This window comes from Molossus molossus, unplaced genomic scaffold (assembly GCF_014108415.1).
Source record: "Molossus molossus isolate mMolMol1 unplaced genomic scaffold, mMolMol1.p scaffold_m16_p_10, whole genome shotgun sequence".
Taxonomy (NCBI): domain Eukaryota; kingdom Metazoa; phylum Chordata; class Mammalia; order Chiroptera; family Molossidae; genus Molossus; species Molossus molossus.
In genome coordinates this window covers 90745857-90769515 of record NW_023425345.1, presented here as the reverse complement: position 1 = coordinate 90769515, position 23659 = coordinate 90745857, and the positions used below count along the sequence as shown (strand labels likewise).

The 23659-nt window shown below is 39.8% G+C and overlaps 1 protein-coding gene across 1 annotated transcript in view; it reads left to right on the top strand.

Annotated features, from left to right (window-relative positions):
• Nucleotides 1–18903, top strand: part of NDUFA9 (NADH:ubiquinone oxidoreductase subunit A9) — a 34100-nt gene extending 15197 nt beyond the window's left edge. Inside the window, exons 6-11 of the mRNA XM_036251477.1 lie at nt 2364–2466; nt 5549–5616; nt 6804–6880; nt 11475–11570; nt 13791–13857; nt 18570–18903. Coding sequence (XP_036107370.1) covers nt 2364–2466; nt 5549–5616; nt 6804–6880; nt 11475–11570; nt 13791–13857; nt 18570–18740 — 582 coding nt within the window. The 3' untranslated portion in view covers nt 18741–18903. The remainder of the gene's footprint in view (nt 1–2363; nt 2467–5548; nt 5617–6803; nt 6881–11474; nt 11571–13790; nt 13858–18569) is intronic.
• Nucleotides 18904–23659: the final 4756 nt, after the last annotated feature.

Sequence of the window (23659 nt, the reverse complement as noted above, 5' to 3'; positions counted from 1 at the left end):
GATGGCCTAGGGTGCAAGCATGGATTGAGAAGAGAGCTTTAGACTGGACCCAGAGGAGTACCAGTGATTAGTGGTCTGGTAGACAAGGACTACCAAAACAAAAAGACAGAGTGGACATGATCAGGTAGGAGGAAACCAGGATAGTATGAGGTTTTGACAGCCAAGGGAAGACATTGTTACAAGGAGGGCGTAGTTACTTATGAATGCCACTGAGAAGCCAAGCAAATGAGAACTCTAAAGTCGCCTTGGATCTACTGACATGGAGGTCATCAGTGATCTTAACTTAGAATGATTTGAGTGAAAATGTTGGGGCAGAATCCAGAGTACAGGTGAATGAGAAGTGAGCAGGAGCTGAGGCAGTGGGGCAGGAAGGGAAGGCAGCATTTTTAAGTGGTTGGTAAGAGGATGGAGTAGGGGACAGATGGACAGGAAGCTGGAGAGTCCCATGCAGTTGGAAAATTATTTTTCTTTTAAGGTAGAAGATCTTTGTTTAAGTGACACTGTTTCAGTGCTGGTGGGATGGTGCTGGAAAGAGACTGAAACTGAAGGTAGGGGAGAGATAATGGGGCATGTTCCTGAGAAAGTTAAGTGAGCCCTGAGGCTTGGGGGTGGCACTGCTCCCTGTTGTGAGGAGGAGAAAGTGTTGGTGCAGGCCCCTGAGTTTGCAGATTTAGTGGTGAGAACTTGGGATTTTTTCCTGCTGCTTTATGTTCTCTTTGCATTAGCAGGTGATGTCATTTACTAGCAGGAAGAAGAAAATAAGGGAGAAATTTGAATAGAATAGATTATGTTTGAAATTATCATATGGGGAGAGTAGAGTAATGATAAGAAAACACTATTTGTGGAAAATGTTAAGGGCCCAGAATTTACACTCATGTGCCACTTAGGGGTTATGTTCTGAGAAATGCGTTGTTATGTCATTTTTGTACGAACATCATAGAGTGGGTGTACTTACACAAACCTACATGGTCTGGCCTGCTACTCTCCTAGGCTGTGTGGTACAGCCTTTTTGCTCCCAGGCTACAAGCCTGTACAGCATGTTACTGTACAAAACAGTATGAGATTAAATACAGAACAAGTGAAAATACAAGTAGAAAGAGTACACATTAAAGTAACGATCAAAAGTATAGTAAATATATAAACAAGTAATATAGTTTTTTACTGTCATTATCAAGTATTATGGACTGCACAACTGTATACACTATTGTTTATATGGCTGGCAGCACAGTAGGTTTGTTTATACTATAGCATTACCGCAAACACGGGACTAATGCCTTGCACTAAGAGACTCAGATGGCTACGACATCACTCGACAATAGGAATGTTTCAGCTCTGTGATAATGTTATGGGCCCACCATGGTGTATGTGGTCTGTCATTGACTAGAACATTATGTGTGCATGACTGTATAGTGCAACCACTTTGTGATTTTTATTTATTTACTTTCCTCCATCTCTGAAGGCAGCAGGAATGCATGGCTCAAAGAAGGAGAGTAATGGGGTTCTTCCAGGATTGGGATTTTGCCTGGTGGGTCAGACCATAGAATCTAATCTGAGACGAGGGAAGTTTGGAGGGTTGATTCAGAGGAAAGCAGAATCAGTGGACTAGAGTTCCTGAGAAGATTAGAAACAGATGATTTCAGGAACAGATAAGCAGAGAACAAGGCTGGAAGTATAGGAGATTGATATCTGAGAGGAGGGTGTCTTCATTTAGTGTTTCAGAAGGAGGACACTTTTAGTTGTTGATATAGTCTGTGTCCTGACTGAGTTGAAAGTGCAGAAATGAACTGAAGAGGTGGTCACTGGAGGTGAGAAGCTCAAGAAACAGAGATCCAGGTGCCCTTGGACATGGATGTCACCCACGATGGTTGGGGTGGAAAGGAAGATTGATGTCTGCACTGAACAAGAGGCCTTGTCTGGGAGACGAGTAGATGGTAGCAAGTGAGGGCAGGAAGACTGAGGACCTGCCCCGGCCCCGCTGGGTTGGTGTGCACTGCTGCAGGCCCATCGCGGTAGCCTGCTCAGCGGTGCCCCCTCCCCTGGCAGCTGCTAGGTTGCTGACACGCACCAGAGTATTTGCGATTAGAAGGGAAAGTGGAGGCTAGAAAAATTCTACTCTGATTTTTCTCCTTTGTAAGCTTCCCTAGAATAAATAGGAGAAGAACCCAACAAGAACTATAAGAGACAGGGCTTTTTAAAAAAATGTGTGATTAAAAATCTGTGTAATTGAGATTTATGATCAGTATGGTTACCTTAATGTGGAGGAACATAAGACCTTTGAAATACAAGTAGTGTCCCAATAGTGAGAAGAATGGAAACTTTTTCACTTGTCTCAGAACTCTTGTTTTGTTTGGTTGGTTGTTTAGGCTGTTGGAGAGAAAGAAGTGAGAGAAGCATTTCCGGAAGCCACTATCATAAAGCCTTCAGACATCTTTGGACGAGAGGATAGATTCCTCAATTATTTTGCAAGTGTGTATTCTTTCTTAATGGTAAAAATACAATACATAATGTAAAATTTATCATCTGCTATGGATTAAATTGTGTCCCCCACAAATTCACTTCCTGAAGCAATAACCCCCAATGTGATTGTATTTGGAGATAAAGCTTTTAGGAGGTAATTAAGATAAAATGGGCTCATGGGGGGCAGGGAGGTCCTAACCTGATAGGATCGGTGGCATTATAAGAAGAGGAGAGCTCTCTTTCCCTGTGTGTGTGCTGAGGAAAGGCCACGCGAGAACACAGTTGACTGCCGACAAGCTAGGAAGAAAGCTCTCCCCAGGAACCAAAACAGCTGACTTCTTGGTCTTGGGCTTCCCAGCCTCCAGAGATAGGAAAAAATAAATTTCTCTTGTTTAATTTAACCTTTTAGTATTTTGTTGTGGCAGACTAAGACACCATCTTAACCATTTCTAAGTGTGCAGTTCGGCGCTGTTATGTATATTTATATTGCAGTGCAAACAATCTCTACCACTCTTCATCTTACAAAACTGGAACTATATGCATTAAACAATTTCCCATTTCCTCTCTCCAGCCCCTGCTAACCACCATTTTACGTTTTGTCTCTGAATTTGACTACTCTGGGTGCCTCATATATGTGACATCACACAGTATTTGTCTTTTTGTGACCGACTGACTCCACTGAGCAGAATGCCCTCACGGTTCATTCATGTTGTAGCATGTGACAAGGTTTGGTTCCTTTTTAGGGCTGAATAATATTCCGTTGTATGGCTATACCACATTTTGTGTTTGTCCGTTAATCTGTCAATGGAAACTTGGGTTGCTTCCACCTTTTCACTATTGTGAACAATGCTGTTTTGAACATGAGTGTACAGATATCTCTTTGAGACCCTGCTTTCAGTTCTTTGGGTTACATATCCAGAAGTGGAAATGCTAGATCATATGGTGGTTCTAGTTTTAATTTTTTGAGGAACTACCATACTATTTTCCATAGTGGCTGTATCAGTTAATATTTCCACTAAGTCCATGGGGTTCCAATCTTTCTATGTTCTCATCAACACTTAATATTTTCTTTTCTTTTTGTTTCATATAGTAGTATGAGATAATATCTCATGGTTTTGATTTGCATTTCTCTAATGATTAGTGATATTGTGCATCTTTTTTGTGTGCTTGTTGGCCATTATCTTATTTACAGACCCTGTTCACGTCCTTTATTTATTTTTTAATTGGGTCTTTTTTGTTATTATTGAACTGTGGGAGCTCTTTATATATGCTGAATAGTAACCTCTTATTAGAGTAGGGTTTGCAGATCTTTTCTTTTATTCCTTAGGTTGCCTTTTCACTCTGTTAATTGTATCCTTTGACGCAAAGAAGCTTTTAATTTTGATGTAGTCTGATTTATCTATTTTTACTTTTGTTGCTAGTGCTTTTGTTGTCATATGCAAGAAGTCATTGCCAAGTCTCTTGTCATGAAGCTATCTTTTCTTCTGAGGATTTTATAGTTTTAGCTGTTTAGGTCTTCCATTTTGACTTAATTTTTCTATATGATATAAGACAAGGATCAAACTTCATTCATTTTTATGTGGATATCCGTTTTGTTGAGAAGACTGTCATTTCCCCATTGAATGGGCTTGACGCCTTGTCAAAAATTATTTGATCATATGTACAAGTGCTGTTTCTCTTTATTCTCTTCCTTTGGTTTATATGTCTGTCTTTATGCCACTGTTTTGATCACTATACACTCCTACACTGTTTTGATTACTGTAGCATTGTAATAATCAGTTTTAAAATCAGGAAGTGTGGACTCCCAACTTTGTTTTTCCTTTTCAAGATAGTTTTGGCTAATCGGGCCTTAAGATTCCATACGAATTTTAGGATGGAGTTTTCTCTGTTTCTGTGAAAACACCATTGAGATTTTGATAGGGATTGCATTAAATCTGCAGATTGCTTTGGGTGCTATTGACATTTTAATAGTATTGTCTTCCAATCCACGAACATAGGATATCTTTCCATTCATTTGTGTCTTTAAATTTCTTTTGGCAATATTTTGTAGTTTTCAGTGTGCAGGTCGTTAGTCAACATGGTTAAGTTTTTTTCTAAGTATTTTATTATTTTTGATGCTCTTATAAATAATTTGTACTTTAAAAATTTTTTTGAAGAGCTTTTTTACTTTTACATTTAATCCACTTGGGGTTTGATTTGTTTTGGTTTATGGTGAGATATGAACCATTTCTTTTGTTTTTTCCCCCCAAGTAGTAGAATGATGTTTCAGCACCATGTATTAAATCATATTTCTATTTTCCACATATTTATGGTATTGCATTTCTTACATACTAAACTCCCATTCTTTTTTTTTTAATTCTCACCCAAGGATATGTTTTGATTTTAGAGAGAGAGGAAGAAGAGAGAGAAACATTGATGTGAAAGAGAAACATCGATCGGTTGCCTCCCATATGCGCTCTGACCAGGGTTCGAACCTGTAACCTTTTTTAGTGCACGGGACAATGCTCCTACCAACTGAGCCCCCTTGCTGAGGCCTAAATTTCCATTCAAAACAGCATCTTTTTCTGGGTTATGTATGTTTTATTACTGATCTGGTGATTGCTATAGTCCTCCTTAAAATGGGGTGTGATTTTTTTTTTTTCAGTCTAGTTTTGAGAGTGGCCATACATTTAGCATTATAGAATAGAAGACAAGTAGCCAAGCTGTCTGACCTCTCTCCCTTTCTCTCCCCGTACCCTTAAATACGGGTGGGGCAAAGTAGGTTTACATTTGTTTGTATGGAAAATAGTACAATAGCTAATAGTGATACAAGAATAAACTCTTCTGTGTATTCACAACTGTAAACCTACTGTTGTCTCACCCAGTATTTGGCCTTTTTACTTTCCATATCTGTTGTCTGAAAAAAAAAAAAAAGGCTGCTCATTCGTTTCCTCAGAGTCACCTATATTTATCTCATTATTTCTTTTTTTAAAAAAATTTTTTTTTCTTTATTTCTGTTATGCAAAATGATTATGCTAACCTGGAATACCTGGAGGTTGGTGGGTCTCATAGCAGCTTCAGCCTTTTAAGAATAGTTCTCTTTCTTCTCCAGATATGCGCTGGTTTGGTGGTGTACCTCTTATGTCCTTGGGCAAGAAGACAGTGAAACAACCAGTATATGTAAGTACAGTAGAGGAAGGGTGACCAGTGTTCTGGGTTTATCCTAGTCCTGCAACTCCATCATTTTCTTCTTTGTCATTTGCTTCAGCTGGTTGCCTCTTAGTTTATCTACGAATTACATGTATTATCTGTGTCTTGTTCACTCAAGGAACAAGTGTTGAACCCTTACTGTGCTAGGCACACTGTACATGTCACTGGGGATATGGAGATATGAACTGTGTAGACACAAACTGCTATTCTCAAGTTGGTCTCAGTCAGAGGCATGTCAGCGAAGCGTGATCATGCAATGTGATAACTGCTGTGACTGGGACAGGGGTTCACAGAATTATGTCAGAGGGATACTGAATTCAGACTTGAGGGTCAGGGAAGGCCTCCCAGAGGAAATGACATCGCAAGTGAAACCTTAAAAATGACGAACAGTAAGTCAGATGAAGAAGTTGGGGAACAGTATTCTATGCAGAAGGAACAGTGTGTACAGGGACTGAGAAGTTAGAGAGCATGCTGGGTTCCATGTTATATTGAACTGGGATTTCTCAGCTGTGGCACTATTCATGTTTTTTAGGGGCTATTGTAGAATGTTCAGCAGTCTTCCTGGCCTCTTGCCACTAGATGGCAGTAGCACCCCACCAATCCCCAAGTTGTGACACTAAAAACATCTCTAGGCATTTGCCAGATGTCCTCTTGGGCACAAAAATCACCCCAAGTTGAAAATCATGGTATTTGCAACTATATAACATTGTTATTTTTGAAAGTCAAAGTGGTAGAATATAGGCAAGCCCATGTAGTTTAGCCTAATAGTTTGAGATAGTTTAGTAACAAAGGAGATTGGAGCCCTGTGGGCAAAGGCAAATCAGAAGGCCTTGCTTACAGCCACATGAAGATAAGTGCATTCAGACTAGAAAAAATATTTGAAAACTTCCAATGTGGAGATGGTTTGAGCTCTTGAGAAGTGTGTTCTTTAAGAAATTTTCTGAAAACAGACATGCCATTATTTTAATTTTATCAAGGGGGTGTATGTGTGTGTGTGTGTGTGTGAATGAGATTGCTTTCCTTCCTTCTTTCCTCTCTCCCTCCCTTTCTCCTTTCCTGCCTCCCTTCTTCCTTCTTCCTCTCCTCTGACTCTATTTCCCTCCTTCCCTCTCTCTCAACAATTACTTAAACTAAACACATGTTACAATTTCTTATAGGTTGTAGATGTATCCAAAGGAATCGTTAATGCAATTAAGGAGCCAGATGCCAGAGGGAAAACTTTTGCCTTTGTCGGGTAGGTGGCTAGAGTTTGACTTAAAATTGTGTCACCTGTTAAAATGAAGGAGTCATAATGATTCACAACAATAATTCCTGAACATGTCACTCACTAAGATTTATGCATTGCATTTTTATAGCGTCTTTCCTTTACTGTATTTATTCCAGAAACCTTACTCCTTTAGCCCTTAGGCCAGTGTGTCTTAAAGAGCTGTCCAAAGGCCACCATTATCAGAGTCTCCTGAAGGCTTATATTAAATCAGAATTTGAGGGAAGCTGGGAATCTGCTTTGATAAGTGGTTTTTCTGTCGCCTAAGGCTGAGAGCCACTGCCCTGGATGATTCTATATACTTAGTCCAGTGACCACAATGGATGGTTTGGTACTACTTCAGTGATGTTTTTAATATGTAAAAGGATATTACTATAAATTCTAAAACACAAGGCACTTTTAAAGAGTAAGTACAGTTGCAAAATCAAATTAATTCTGCTAGAGTATCTTAATGCCCCAAAGGTTGGAAATGGCTGGTTTAGGGTGTTGTTGCTAATGCTGTGCAAGGCTGATCTTTTGTGATAGGCTCTCTTTGTTGAAATTTGCTCTCCAGAAAAATGGGACACAGTTAAACTATGTGACTTGCCTGAAGTTGTTAAATTATGTCACAAGAGGTTTAGAACCTTTTTACTGAATTAACTAAAACTAAAAAACTAAGACTTAATTTACCAAGTTCAAAAGTACCAGATTCACCTAATAATCAGCTCAGAACCCCATCATTCTGTGAAGGAAACTAGTGATGCCTGATGTTTTGTGAAATGTGGGGATCTGAGTTAACAATTAAGGGACAGCCTAATTCCCAAGAAAGACTTGTTTCTACAAAAAAGATACTTTTCTCTCTAAACCAGATACATAGTATTTATTTCCAGGATTATGAATTTATACATTGTTATGTTTCACTAGTATTATAAATTTAATGTAGTAAAGAATTGTTTTAATGCAAGAAACACTGTATTGTGTTTCCATCTTGCAGCCAGCAGCTGCAAGATGTGTTTCTTTCTTTTTTTTTTTTTTATCCTCACCCGAGGACATTTTCCCATTTGTTTGTTCAGGTAGAGTGGGAGGGAGAGAGAGAGAGAGAAACATCGATGTGAAAGGAACACATCGAGTGGCTGCCACCCACACGACTGACCAGGGCCGGGGGCAAACTGCAACCGAGGTACGCGCCCTTAGCGGGAACCGAACCCGGGTCTCTCAGTACCGCAGGTCGACGCTCTAACCGCTGAGCCAAACCGGCCAGGGCTGCAAGATGTGTTTCTCTCTGGGTTCCCAAGCTGGCACATTAGCATACAATCAGTTATATATCCCAGGAAAATCACTCATCAAAAAATGTGTTTAGCACAAGTTCCATAAAACACAAGACTCAAATGACATCAGGCTTCAGTCGAGAGGTACTTGGACCAGGATTCCAAGGAATAGATGAACAGACACGGCCTTACAGACTTTGCTGGCTTGCCACTCTGTGGGAATGGCTCTGGGACGGGTTCGCCGTGTCCTTTAGCTCTGCTCAGCTACTTAAATCTCTCTCTAGGCTCTGATAAGTCTTACTTGTTTGACATAGTGATGGATCAAGTAATGCTAGACATGGCAGGACAGGCACTTTTCCTTGTGAAATTGTAAAAGTGCATTTGTACTTCTCTTTTGCCTCTTCAGCTCTATGGGAAAACTTTGCTTATTTCCTTGACACTTTGAGGCTAGGGCGGAGGCATAAGACCTAAATTTTGCTTCTCATTTTCTCATGGTTACTAATTATATGATGTTGGTCCATTCTGTTTATCATTCATTCGAATATCTATCGCTACACATACACACAACTATGAAAACTAATAAGTTCAGCAAGATCACAAGGTATAAGATCAACATGTAAAAATCAATTTCCATATGTTAGCATATGAAAACTCTAAAATAAAATTAAGAAAATAATTTTATTTACTCAAAAAATCAAAATACTTAGAATTGATCTATATTTCCAACTTTGTCCTATAAAAATTCCAGCAGACTTTTTTGTAGATATCGACAAATTGATTCTAAATTTGTATGGAAATTCAAAAGAACCACAATAGCTGAAGCCATTTTGACAGAGAATAAGGTTGTAGCTATTAAGCTTCCCAATTTCACAGGGTGATGCTCTAACCGCTGAGCCAAACTGGCCAGAAGCTTCCCAATTTCAAAACTTACTATAAAGCTGCAATTATCAAGTGTGGTACTGGCATAAAAATAGACATATAGGTTAGTGAAACAGACTTGATAGTCCAGAAATAAACCTTTATGGACAGTTGATTTTTGACGAAAGTGCCATAACACTTCACAGGGGAAAAGATAGTCTTTTCAACAAAGGTACTGGGATAGCCCCATGCAAAAAGATGAACATTGACCCTCACTTTACACCATACATGAGACAATTAACTCAAAATATATCACAGACCTAAATGAAAGTGTTAAAACTTTTAGAAGATAAAGAAAAAATCTTCTAGACTTTGAATTAGGCAAAGGTTTTTTTTAGATATGACAAAAACATACTCCATAAAAGGAAAAAATGGATAAATTAAGCTTGATTAAAATTAAAAACTTTTGTACTTCAATGATACCTTTAAAAAAATGATAAAAAGACAAGTGAGGATATCTCCCGGGAGAACAGAGACGATAGTAGGATTGCAAGGCAGAACTGAGTCTTCCATTTGAAGGCAGTGATCAAAAATCAAAGGTGAAGCCCATTAGCCCAGTTGTACGTTCTCTGCAACTCTGTCTTGCTGGCAGTTTAGGCACAGAGAAGGCAGATACTTGGGTTAATCACAGTACGGGCTTTGCTACACTGGTAGAGTGGAGAAGAGGCTGGGGAACAAGGTTTTGCTGAGGACAAGATTTTGTAAAGGAATGGCCATGAAATGTAAGCTGGGAAGGACACAGGCGTCAGTGTACCTTTGTCTGGGAGCAAGGGCACTTAAACCAGTTTTCAAGTCACTGTTAATGGAACACAAAGTGCTTTAGAACAGCTGAAGAGGAAGTATATTACATATAATTAGTTTGTCCATGATCCCAATATTGCTTGTCGTCATAAAGATTACAGATTGTTCTTTAGCACAGCATATATTATATGCCCTGAATTGATTTCCACACATCCTTCTGGAACTGGAAGGAAGAGGTTTGAGGACTTTGTCTGGTATTTCCCCTAACTGACAGTTTCTTTCTTTTTTCCCCTTTGTTTTGTTTTTGGGTGAAAAGGTCAGAATGAGGAGGTTCTCACTAAGTTACTTGTATTTAGCTCTCAGCTATCACAGCTTTCAGTTGCAAAAGGGGTTAGGAAAGTGGGTGAAGAGATATTAACTGTGTTATAAGCAATAATACTTATTAAAGCTAGGTTATAGTACAAATACAACTATTCAGATCAGTGAAATAGAATATAAAGTCCAGGAAGTCTCAAATATATGTAAGAATATACTATGTGATAAAGATGACATTTCAAAATATGGAGGAAGGATAGATTAATGGTGTTACATCTTTACCTTATAATAATACAAAATATGTTGATGAAGGAATTTATTTTATGGATTAAAAAGAAATTTAAAAGCATTAGTAAAAATACGTGGAAAGTTATGTCAGTGGTAGCTGGAGTGGGATTTTCTAAATATAAGGGCAAACCGTAAAATCAAAGATATCAGTAGTTTTAAATGAAATGTTTATACTTTTATATGTCACAAAACACCTAAACATTCAAAGGTAAAATATAAACAATAAAATATATTTCCAACTATAGTATTAAATTATAAAAAATTCTTCACAAATTATTCTTATAGATAGGGACTCCAAGAACGAAAGAAAAAATAAATGGCCAAAATTATAAAGAAAAAACTTAATCTTTAGTATTAAAATAATTCTAAGTAAAACATTAAGGGACCTTTTTTATCTTGCAGATTGGCAAAATTTTGCTTATTTTTTATGACTAAGCTTATTTTTGGTGAGGGGGCTTACTAGCATTTTATGTAAATTGATAGAACTTTTGGAAGGCAGTTTGGAAATACTCTCAGTAAAAGCCTTAAACTCTCAAAGTATATTTTGAGCCAGTTCCACTTCTAGAATGTATTATAAACACATAATTATGGGTAAGTGCAGATATTTACTATAAAAATGTTTATAAAAGCATTATTTTATAAAAGAAAAAATATTTTAATAGCTTAAATATCCCCAAACTGGGAGTTGGTAAAATAGTTGTAATTCCATGCAATGCAGTATGTACAAGCATTGAACGAACATGCACTAGGGTATTTAATGCCATTGCAAGATGATTGTGATTTAATGTTAAATGAAAAAGACATTACAGAATAGGATGGACTGTGTAATCTTACACTTATAAAAACAAAAATGTATATGTAAGGGGATGAGAAGGATATCTATTAAATATATTAATATCGTCTTTGGTGGGATTATGATGATTTTCCTTTGTGCTCATCTGTATTTACTACAGTGCATATGTGTTCCTTTTTCATAAGGAAAATGTTACTTTGTTAAATTAAAAGAGTGAATTTGTAGGTGCAAATAATTTGAATAACTGAATTTTTTTTTATAGGCCCAATCGATACCTTCTTTTTGACCTGGTGCAGTATGTCTTTGCTATGGCGTACAGACCTTTCCTCCCGTACCCTTTGCCACGTTTTGCCTATCAGTAAGTAAAGCACTTCTTTTTGTGTCTACTGAGGTAGAGCTAACTAAGTAGGTACATTTGTTTGTAATGCTCTCACTAAGGGTTATAGGGAATGTATGTTCCTTACAGTGAAGTCTTGGCATCTCTAACTAGATTGTCTTCCTGATATCTTGATGTTAGTCTAGGAAAGAACCAGAGGTGTCTAAAAAGGGGAAATGTAGATTAGTGTGGATGAGAAAAACAATATGTTGAGAGGTTAGATCTGCAGTTATTCAAATTCTCCAAGTAAAAATCTCTGAGTTTTAATTGGAGAAGTATCTTACTAGGGAGGTTGGATTAAGGGGAAATCAAGTTTCTCTCTGTTTCATATCACTCACCCAGAAGTGGCAAAGGGAATCCTCCTTATTAAACCAGTCTGGTCACGCAGCTGGGGGAAGGAGCCAGGTTGATTCAGACTTGGCCTATGGTTGCTTTATCTTATTTCCCTGCTTCTTGGTTCACTTCTTCCCTTTGTAGGTTTGGAATCTCAGAATCATGTCACATGCTAATGGTTTGGTCAGGGATACTTTCATATCTGGTTTGCCAGAGATTGATTTATAAACCAACATGGCAGTTCATTCTTCATTTGTTTGTTCATTCATTTATTTAACAAATTTTAATGAGTGCCTACTATATCATAGACAATGCACTAGGGACTCGAGATATTACAGTAAGCCCTCTAACAGAGGTGTCAGAAAGACAGTCAATTAGAATGCAGTGTGATGATAATACTGTTGAGAGTGTTCTGTTTTCAGGCTGTCTCTGCTTTCTCCTCATGTAATACCCATGGTGACTCTGAAGTAGGTAGGGAGGAGTGTGTAGTGTGAGGGAGGGAGGGAGGCTGGGACAAAGCATGAGAAATACCTACATTTAAGACCAGGAGAGTCAGAGAAATTTATCAAGGAGGCTAAAAAAGAGTGATAGAGTGTTTAAGTGAAAAATGCAGAGAGTTCGGAAGCCTAGATACCAAAGGAAAGGTAGTGTTTTGTTTTTGTCTTTTTTTTTTTAATTTTTCAATTACAGTTTACATGCAGTATTATTTTTGTATTAGTTTTGGAAAGAGAGTGTTTGAAGAGAGAATGACTGTTTTAAGAAGGGGAGCATCGCCCTAGCAGGTGTGACTCAGTTGTTTGGGCATCATCCTGTGCGCCCAAGGGTAACTGGTTTGATTCCTGATCTGGGCACATGCCCGGGTTGCAGGTTCAATCCCCAGTGGGGGTGCATGTAGGAGGCAGCCAATCTATGTTTCACTCTCGCATTGATGTTTCTCTCTCTCTCTTTCTCTCTCTCTCTCTCTCCCTCCCTCCCTCCTTCCCTCTCCCTTCCACTCTAAAAATAAATTAAAAGCCCTGGCCGGTTTGGCTGAGTGATTGGAGCATTGGCCTGCGGATCAGAGAGTCCCAGGTTCGGTTCCCACTAGGGGCACATACCCCCCAAAATAAATAAATAAATAATTAATTTTTAAAAAAAGAAGGGGAGTGTTGCTATTAGTTCACATCTGTATCTCTGGCACCTAGAATAATGCTTGACACATAGTAGGCACTGTTAATATTTGCACACTACTCAGCTTGCTCTGCATTCTTTTTTTTTTTTTTATCCTCACCCGAGGACATTTTTCCATCTTTTGTTCAGGTAGAGTGGGAGGGAGAGAGAAGAACAGAGAGAGAGAGAAACATCGATGTGAAAGGGACACATCGAGTGGCTGCCACCCGCACAACCGACCAGGGCCGGGGACAAACTGCAACCGAGGTACGTGCCCTTAGCGGGAACCGAACCCGGGTCTCTCAGGACCGCAGGCTGACGCTCTAACCGCTGAGCCAAACCGGCCAGGGCTGCTCTGCATTCTTAACAGAAACATATTTGAATGCCTGAGGCTTAAATTGGATTGACTTCCAGACTTTTGAATGTCGGATCTTTTTTGTTTGTTTTGCTGTTGGTAGTAGTTTTATTTTAGTTTTTAAGATTCGTTGTCTCTTTGGTAGAGAACAAGGATTATCAGCAGTTACAGCGGTCAGGCTGGGTTAACTTGAAAGAAAAAGGTAACCTCACAGTGGTGTCGGGATGTTGGTTATTGTCTTTAGAGAAAAATCCAGTGAATTCCTGCTTCCAGATCAGTCTCTCTTCCTGTGATTCTCATAGCCTAGCCTGAATATTGGGCATCGAGACACTTACCACATATGCTGTATTTATGTCTTTGTCTAGATTGGTAGCACGACTCTTTGAAGTCAGTCCATTTGAGCCCTGGACAACAAGGGATAAAGTAGAGCGGGTGAGTATGGGTGTGTTGAATGGCTGCCTTGACAGGTGCTGGGCAGAGAGCTGCAGAGACGGATAGGTTAGTAAAAGGAAGGAATTATACAGTCTGAAGAGAAACCAGTGAATAGAGACTCATAAGTTAGAATTGAGTTTTTTGTTTGCTTGCTTGCTGGTCTTATTTTTATGCTCTTGTCTGTTTGTCCTCCTCCTCGTAAGGTCAGCCCCTATACTTGCCCACTCAAACTCATCCACTCTCAGCTTGCTCTGGGGTGTGGTTCTTCTGTTACTTTTTCTCTGACGTTGTCAATTTGTCTTTCCTTGTTGGATCATTCCCATCAGCATACCAACGTGCCTTAAGAGCTTCACTTTTTTTTAAAGGCAAAACCCTCCCTTCCTACCCTGTTTGTCTGTCCCATTGCATCAAGACTTCTCAGAAGGGCTGTCTGTACCTGCTGTTGACAGTTTCTAACCCCATTCTTTCTTTAACCCACTCCAGTCAGGCTTCCATTCCCATTTCACTCCTAAAACTGCTCTTTTCAAGGTCACCCATGATCTCCATTCTGCCAAATCCATAGTGAGTTCTCTGACATCCTCTCACTCCATCCGTGAGGTGCTCTGTCCTTGAAACCCTGAATGTCCACCTCCTTTCTGGCCAGCTCCACATTCTCTTGCTTCTCCTCCTCTCACTGGGCCATGCTTATCCATCTGCCTTCCTGGTTCACTCTCTTCCTGCTCTTTAAATGCTAGGGGACCCCAGCGCTCTCTCCTCAGCCTTTTGCCATCTTTGCTCATTCTCTAAATGTCCCTCACCTAGTCCCATGCTCCAGCTGCCGTCTGTAATTCATAGCTGCAGTTTCATCTCTAGCCCTGAACTGATCCCACCCCAGCTGCAGGCTCTCATCAATTTAGATACCATTACAGTGATCTGAAATAGAACCTGTCCGTAAATAGGGTGCAGACCTGCCTCTCTCTTCACAGTGAACAATTTCACTATTAGCTCTGCTGCTCAAGTCACAAACGTGGGGATCCCCCATGATTTCTCCCTTTCCCATCCCGTCTAGATCTCAGCCAGCGCTCTCCAGTAGAACTTCTGCAGTGATGGAAATGGTTTCTAATCTACAGGGTCTGAGATGTAACTACTAGCAACATGTCACTATGGAATACTTGGTGTGGCTTGTGTGACTCTGGAAATAACATTTAAATTTTATTTTGTTTTAATTAATTTAAACTTAAATTTGGCTGGTGGCTACGGTATTGGAAAGCACAGCTCTAGACCATCAGCAAGTGTGGTTCTGGCAACCCTCAAAGTATATTCCAGATCTCACAACTTCTCCCCCTGGCTACCGTTTTATTCAGCTTTTTATTATGAAAATGTTTTTTATGGTATTCAAGTTTCTCAATTTACAGAAGGGTAAAGGAAATAATTGTCTCCTTGGGTAGAGTCTTCCTTTCTTACTCTCTTGACCAGTCTCCTGGCGCCTCTCTTGACCCTCTGCAGTGTGTTGAACTCCAAGCTCGGGCTCTTCCTCCCATTCTAGTCTGACTCACTGATACTCGGGCACTGCCTGTAACAGTGTTTCTAAGGAGGACACAAAGTAAAATAAAGATAATGTACCATCTCGGCCTTTGAAGACCTAGTGACCTTTTATCAACAAAAACAGCTGAGTTGTCCTGTGAATGTTACCTAAAAGCTACAATGTAGAGACGATAAAAAGTAGTCTTTAGGGAACAGATGTGAAGGGACAGCTGTCCTCCCCTCTGACAGGCTGGAAAGCTAAGACCATTTCAGGTGTCCCTTCTGTGTTCATGAAAGACTGGGCAAGAGAACTGATTATCAGAACACTTCACTGTGTCTTCAGTAGTGTCCCTTACATTTGTGATGGAAAGTGTTGGAGCAGTAGGCCGAATGGGTTCAGGTGTGGTTTGGACGCTGCTTTGCAGCACTGCTAAGAGAACTGCAGGCTGTCCGGTGGGAGGAGGAAGGATCTTTGGAAGTCTCATAACGGGTTTGGATTTTTACATCCGAGCATTTGTCAACCAGGTGAAGTATAGCTGGAGCACAGAGGTCAATGGATTACCTTTTAATGAGCAAGGACAAATGTTAGCTATTTCTGTAATTCAACAGTTAAAACTGAGGCAGAAAGCCTGTGCTTAGAGCACAGACACATGGGCTTTAAGTCCTATTTTATTCTTAAACCCTGACAATGTTGATGACTTGAGCCCCTCACTTTAGATTTATTTATTTTTTTATTTTTAAAAAATTTTTAAAATCTTTATTGTTGAATGTACAGTGTATAACAGATATTCCTCATTTTTCCCCCATTAACCCCTTCCGCCCCACTCCCGCCCCCCTCCCCCTTTTCCCACACTGTTGTCTGTGTCCATTGGTTATGCATATAAGTTCTTTGGTTTATTTCTTCCCACCCCCCAACCCCTTTCCCTTTGAGGTTTGTCATTCTAGCAATGAATTTGTACTTCTTAATCCCTTCACCTTTTTCACCTATTCCCCCAACCCCCCTCCCATCTGGCAACCAACAAAATGTTCTCTGTATCTATAAGAATGTTTCTGTTCTGCCTGTTCATTTTGTTTGTAGATTCCATTGTTGATAGATATGTATTCATTGCCATTTTGTTTGTTCATGTATTTTATCTTTTTCTTCAAAAAGACCCTTCATCATTTCATATAATAACGGTTTGGTGGTGATGAACTCCTTTAACTTGTTCTTGTCTGGGAAACTAGATGGCCATCAATTCTAAATGACAGCTTTGCAGGATAGAGTAATCTTGGTTGTAGGTTCTTGCTTTTCCTCACTGAATATTTCTTGCCACTCCCTTCTGGCCTGCAAAGTTTCTTTTGAGAAATCAGCTGACAGCCTTATGGGAACTCCCTTGTAGGTAACTAGCTGCCTTTCTCTTGCTGCTTTTAAGATTCTCTCTTTGTCTTGAACCTTTTGCATTTTGATGATGATGTGTCTTGGTGTGGGCCTCTTGGGGTTCATCTTACTTGGGACTCTCTGTGCTTCCTGGACTTATATGTCTGTTTTCTTCACCAAGTTAGGAAAGTTTTCTGCCATTATTGTTTCAAACAGGTTTTCAATTTCTTATTCTCGTTTTTCTCCTTCTGGCACCCCCAAGATGCGAATGTTGGCACGCTTGAAGTTGTCCCAGAGCTCCTTACACTATCGTCATTTTTTTGAATTCTTTTTTCTTTTTGCTGTTCTGATTGGGCATTTTTTGCTTCCTTATATTCCAAATCGATGGTTTGCTTCTTGGATTTACGTATTCTACTATTGAAGCTGTGTAAATTATTCTTTATTTCAGTTAATGCCTCCTTCATTTCTGACTGTGCATGTATCAATTCTGACTGGTCCTTTTTTATGCTCTTGAGGCCCTCACTAAATTCACTGAGGTTTTCACTAAGTTCATTGAGCATCCTTATAAGCAGTATTTTGAACTCAGCATCTGTTAGGTTGCTTATCTCCATTTCACTTAGTTCTTTTCTTGGGGTTTTGTTCTGTTCTTTCATTTGGGACCTGTTTCTTTGTCTCCTCATTTTGGCTGCCTCCCTGTGTTTGTTTCTGTGTATTACTTAATGAGCGGTGTAGGGCTAGCTGAGACCAGATGCTGCTTGTTTGAAAGAATTTAGGAAAAACCTGAAGCAGAATCCAAGACAGGCCAATCCTATGGTTAAGCAAGTGGCAACAGCTTGGGTGGGCCTGAAAGTTGGGTGGGGCGGGGCCTCAGGGAATCACCAGGGCGGGGCTACCAGTGTGAGCCAGGTTTCGGGAGTCCCAGATATGGCGACTGTCTGCCACCCCAGGGAAGGGCTCACCAAAGGAACAAAGGCCTCTGACAGCATGTTTGTCCCTGAGAAAGCCCCCTCTCCAGCCCTCGCTCCAGTGCCAAACAGCTCAGTTCTTCCCTGTATGTCTCTGGCGCCCCTTGAGCTGCCTCCCCTCCAAGCTTAGAGGGAGAGAGTCCGATAAGTCTGTGTGTGGGCCCTTTAAGGAGCTGCCTGGGGCTCCAGCCGCTTCCGCTTCCGCTTCCGCTTCCCTGAGCCTCAGTTCCCGCTGGTTTTTCCAACCAGAAGTGATGGGGACTTCTCTTCCTGGCACTGGAACCCTGAACGGGGCACCTGGTGTGGGACAGGGATCCCTCAGTCCTCAGGGAGGACCTTCCCAGCCGAGGTGTCCTCCTGATTTTTATCTGCCACACGTGGGTGTGGGCCCAGCCCGTCTGCCTCCGCCCCTCCTACCAGTCTGGATGTGGCTGCTGCTTTAATTCTGTAGTTGTAGGACTTCCATTCAGCTTGATTTCAGGAGGTTTTGAATGATGGTTGTTCTGTAGTTTAGTTGTAACTTTAATGTGGGAGGTTGTGGGAGGACGCGATACCGCGTTTACCTACGCCGCCATCTGGACTGGACTCTAGATTTATTTCTGTTTAAATCTGTGGAATGGCTCACTGAGAGCCTGTGTTGTATGCTCATGGATAGTGCTAGGGACCTTTGAGCTGATATTTGGTGAACTTGCCCTTTTTTTCCTTAAGCCCTTTCCCTGTGGTCTACTTTTGGAGAGTCCCAGGAGTCAAACACTGCCACGGATCCTTTGAGAACAGTGAAGTGTCAGCCATGGGACTCAGGCCAGCTTGAGTGTTGGGTGCTTGCTAGGATGGCAGGTGGTGTTCTCGGACAGTTCTCAGTGCTCTCTGGTTCTTGTTTATTTAAGGTCCACATCACCGACATGACATTGCCTCACTTGCCTGGCTTGGAAGACCTTGGTATTCAGGCCACACCCCTGGAACTGAAGGCCATCGAGGTGCTGCGGCGTCATCGCACTTACCGCTGGCTCGCTTCTGAAATGGAAGAAGTGAAGCCAGCCAAGACTGTCAACTTTTAGTGGTTTTTGGTGTCATTTGGGTCACCTGGCTAGCCATTGGCCCACTTTCATCAGAGAATCCTGTAAATAGTGAATGAGATCTCTCTATTAAAACATCTGAGATTATATTGTGCAGCAGCATTTTTTTTTCTTTTTTGATTTATGAAATGAGAAATTTAGCCATTTAGAATTTGAGCATCATTTTTGTTTTAAAGATATATATATATATTTTAATGTTTTTATTGATTTTTTAGAGAGAGAGGAAGGGAAAGATAGAAACATCTATGTGAGAGAGAAACCTTGATCAGCTGCCTCCTGCACGCCCCCTACTGGGAATCGAGCCCACATCTTGGGCATGTGCTCTGATCAGGAATAGAACTGGGACCTCTCAGTCCAGGGGACAACGCTCAATTCACTGAGCCACACCAGCCAGGCTAAAAATAATATATTTAGTGATGACATATGTATCATTTATCTTCTGCAATGCTGAAGGATTTGAATTTCTCTGTGTCAAGTTACATCTGTAAGAAGGACCCCTTTTTAATGTCAAAATATGACAACCACAAATGATATGTGATTGTCTTTTACTATCCATTAAATGAGAAAATATATAATATTCCATAACTAATCTGAATTTATTGTTAAAAATTTATCTTAATGACATCTATATATATATTTAAAATAGTACATACATATAAAACATTGTATAGACAGATTCTCAAACTACGTATAGTAATTCCATAGTCCTTTGCTCAGATCTGAACTACCCTGCTCTATCCCCCTGCTGTTAGGACATCTAGATGATTTCAGATACACGGGCATAGAAAGGTTCTCTCCCATGCGAAGGAGGTGCCACAGCCTCTGCAGTGATGACAGTGCTTGAAAATCAGGACTTTTTGTGTAAGTTGACATTGTAGTCAAGATCCAGATGAATAGGTGGTTTAATGTTAGCAAGTTTCCCAGTACAGTGTAATTAAAAACTCTCATGATTTGAGGTGAAGCCCACACACCACTGCCCTACATACCCAAAGTTGGTCACTGCTTTCCACCACGGGGGGCATGTCAATGAAAAAATACCCTGCTCATTATACTAACGCCCGTCTCATTCTTACAGAGTAAGGAACGTGGATGCCGAAGGTATTTTCTACCTTCCCTTCTTTTTTTTTAATGCACATATGATAAAGTTTTATTATCTTTAACAGGGAGTTGCCTGAATAGATAGTTGGCCTACTAGCTAATTACTGACAAAGACAAGGGCTACAAATCCACTGTTCACAAACTGAAGCCACCATTTAACTGTTTTTGAGCTATAAAATTGATCATTTTTGTACAATCAGCTTACTGTTTTTGGTAACTGCAAATAGTTTATGTCAGAAGTAGGCCAGAAATAAAAGTCCTCAAATCAAAGGTGCTTTATTGTACAGAGTAGTGGCTCAATAAACATTTACCAGATTAATTTAAGGATACTAAGATGGGTGTATGGGGTTATAGCTACCTAAAATTTACTAGGCTTCCAATTCTTTAGGCTACACTGCATGGACTGGAATTTGGGCCTCATGTGTCAATTTGTCTTTAAGGAGGCTCTTGGAATTGTTCATATTTCCATCCTTTTTTTTTTTTTACCAAGACATTTTCTACTTTTATTTTTTAAAAGTAATTAATTTTTGTTACAGATGTTTCTCCTTTTCCCCCCACTGATTCCCCCCTCCCCCTCCCTCCCCGCCCTGTCCCCATCTTTGTTGTCCATGTCCACTGTTCATGCACACAGGCATGTAAGTTCTGTGTCTACCTTCCCTTCTTTACATGTTCCAGGATCTTTTGTCCCCAAATTAAGTGTGGTTGATGGTCCAGCAGCATCTGCATCATTTGTGAGTCTGTTAGAAATGCTGAAAACCAGGCCCTGCCCCAGCCCTGTGGAATCAGGGTCTGCATTTTATTTATTTATTTTAATCCTCATCCAAGGATATGTATTTTTTAAATTGATTTTAGAGCGAGAGGAAGGGAGTGAGAGAAACATTGATTGGTTGCCTCCTTTACGTGCCCCGACCTGGGATTGAACCCGCAACCTAGGTGCGTGAAACCACAACCTTTTGATAGACAGGCTGATGCTCAACTAACTGAGCCACCTGGCCAGGCAGGGTCTGCGTTTTAAATAGGTCCCTGGGAGATTTAGATGCACATTGGTGAAAAAACACCGATGTACAAAGATGCTGCGTCATAGCAGAGCAATTCCTGTCGTTAATTCAGGTGGCTGAGCCCCACCCCAGACCTGAATCAGAATCTCCAGAGAAAGGGGCCAGGAATTTTATTTTTATTCTCATGCATACCAATATGTGAGCATCAGTATTCTAGGGAAAGGAGCCTAACTTCAGCTTCACTTTTTTCTTCAGTGAAATTATCTCTTGTTATTTCTGGTGATACTCCTGCTGGCCATAAGCCAGCCAGTAGGCATGCAGATGAATGGATTTGACTTGAAAAGAAATAATAATTCTAGAATGTACAGCATAAGAGTACCTGCATGTTTGTGCTGTTTCCTCATCTCTTCAACTTACAACTCATGATGCTACATACTTGCCTTCTCTAAAACCATAATTCAACCAGGATAGTTTATCTTTCTTGTCACACCCAGTGTCCCTGTTTATATTTTTAATGCATTTTATTATCCTGATATGAAAGTCATAGCTACTCTAACTTCTCTAACATGTAATCAAAATATAAGGGAAGTAATACATAATAAAAACACAGACTTCAATACAGTAAAACTTCGATGTAACAGACTAATTTGGGCGAGGGGGTGTCCGTTAAAGCTGCAAGTTAGTTATATAATAAAGTATTTTCTGTAGGCTCTGTTAAAAACATTGACAAATTAACTGTTAACCTGATTTTACTTTTTACGTTTGTGTAATTAAGTATGTATGTATGAAAAGTTTAATTTCACAGAAAAATTGTCCATATGTATTAACTGTAATTTTAAATTTGTACTGAATAGGTCTAGTAAATGCCACGTTCACCAGTCACCGCGAGTAAACAAATGCACAAGGCAGGTGTGTGTGGCTCAGTGCACGTGGGAACATCAGCCTGCAGGTGTTAAAACTGCTGCAGAAAGTCCCACTGTGTTACAGCGCAACCACTTATGTGCCATGTGGTGTGTTCACATGCTAATCATTTGCTGAACACTTTACGAGCGGTGACTCGGATTTAAATATGTAGGCAGACTCTAGTTGTAGATATGTAATATTTATGTCGGCAAATTACTATAGTGTTTTTTTCCTAACATATGGCCTATTCGCTAAAATTTGTTAAAAATAACAGTGAATTAATAACAAAAAATAACCTGTTAATTTAATTATAAGGAAATCTTGGTTAAAAGCATTTAAAAATTAGCAGGGTGTTAATTTTCACATATGACATGGATCGTAAATTTTGTTCGTTAAATCCAAAGTCTTTTAAATCAAGGTCTGCAAAATTGAGGGTTTACTGTATATTGATGTATGAGCACAACCACATTGAAGCCTTAATGAAGTTGTCGACTGCTTGTATCCATCTGAGCAGTCAAAATAGGCACCAAGATGCACAGGTCTCATATAGGAGAAGGGGTTATATTGGTCACAAATACTGTGAACATAGTTGCTTTTCATGATGTCAGCTTCTGAAATAGTGAACAGCTTTTTTTCGATGATGTATAATTGATGTAAAATAGTATATTAGTTTCGTGTACACCCAGTGAATCAACATATTTGCGCACTGCAGTATGATCACTACAATAAGACAGTTCCCATCTGTTACTGTACAAAGTACATCATTTTTGACTGTTTCCCCATGCTGCACATTACATCCCCATGACTTGTTTTATAATCGGAAGTTTATACCTCTTGATCCCCTTTATTTATTACATACTGCCCCAGCCCCCTCTGGCAACCAACCACCAGTCTGTTCACTGAGTCTGGGTTGTGCTTTGTTTTGTTTTGTTTTTTAGATTCCACATATAAGTGAAATCATTTGATATTGGTCTTTCTCTGACTTTACTCAGCATAATACCCTCAAGGTCCATCCATGTTGCAAATGGAAATACTTCATTCTTTATGGCTGAGTAGTATTCCATTGGTTGTATATACTCCATTCTCCTTTGTCCATTCATCCATTAATGAACACTTAGGTTGTTTCTGTATCTTGGTTACTATACATGATGCCGTGAACATAGAGGTGCCTATATCTTTTCTGATTAGTATTTTCATTTTCTTCAGTTAGATAACCAGCAGTGGAATTGATGGATCATATGGTAGTTCTTTTTTAAAAAATTTTGAAAAACCTCCATACTGTTTTCTACAGTGGCTGCAATAATTTACATTCCCACCAATAGTGCACAAGGGTTCCCTTTCCTCCACAACTTGGCAAAAACACTTACTATTTCTTGTCTTTTTGATAATAGCCATTCTGACAGGTATGAGGCGATATCTCTTTTTTTAAATTAAATTTTCTGGGGTGACACTGGTTCACAGAATTATATAGGTTTCAGATTTCAGGTGCACAGTTCTTCAACACATCTGTACACTCAGTTGTTCATCACCCATACCTTCCACTACCTCTTCCCAACAACCATCAGACTGTTGTTCGTGTCCATGAGTTCTCTCTCTCTCTTTTTTTTTTGTTTAATCTTTCCATGAATTGGTATCTCGTGGGTTAGTGATTCTGATGATTAGTGATGCTGAACATCTTTTCATGTGCCTGTTGTTCATCTGTATATCTTTGGAAAAATGCTCAGATCCTCTGCTCATTTTTAATCAGATTGTTTGTTTTTGTTATTGAGTTGTATGAGTTCTTTATATATATATATACACACATACACACACACACACACACATACATATATTTTTTTCTTTATTGATTTTAGAGAGACAGGAAGGGAGAGGGAGAGATAGAAACATCGATGAGAATGAATC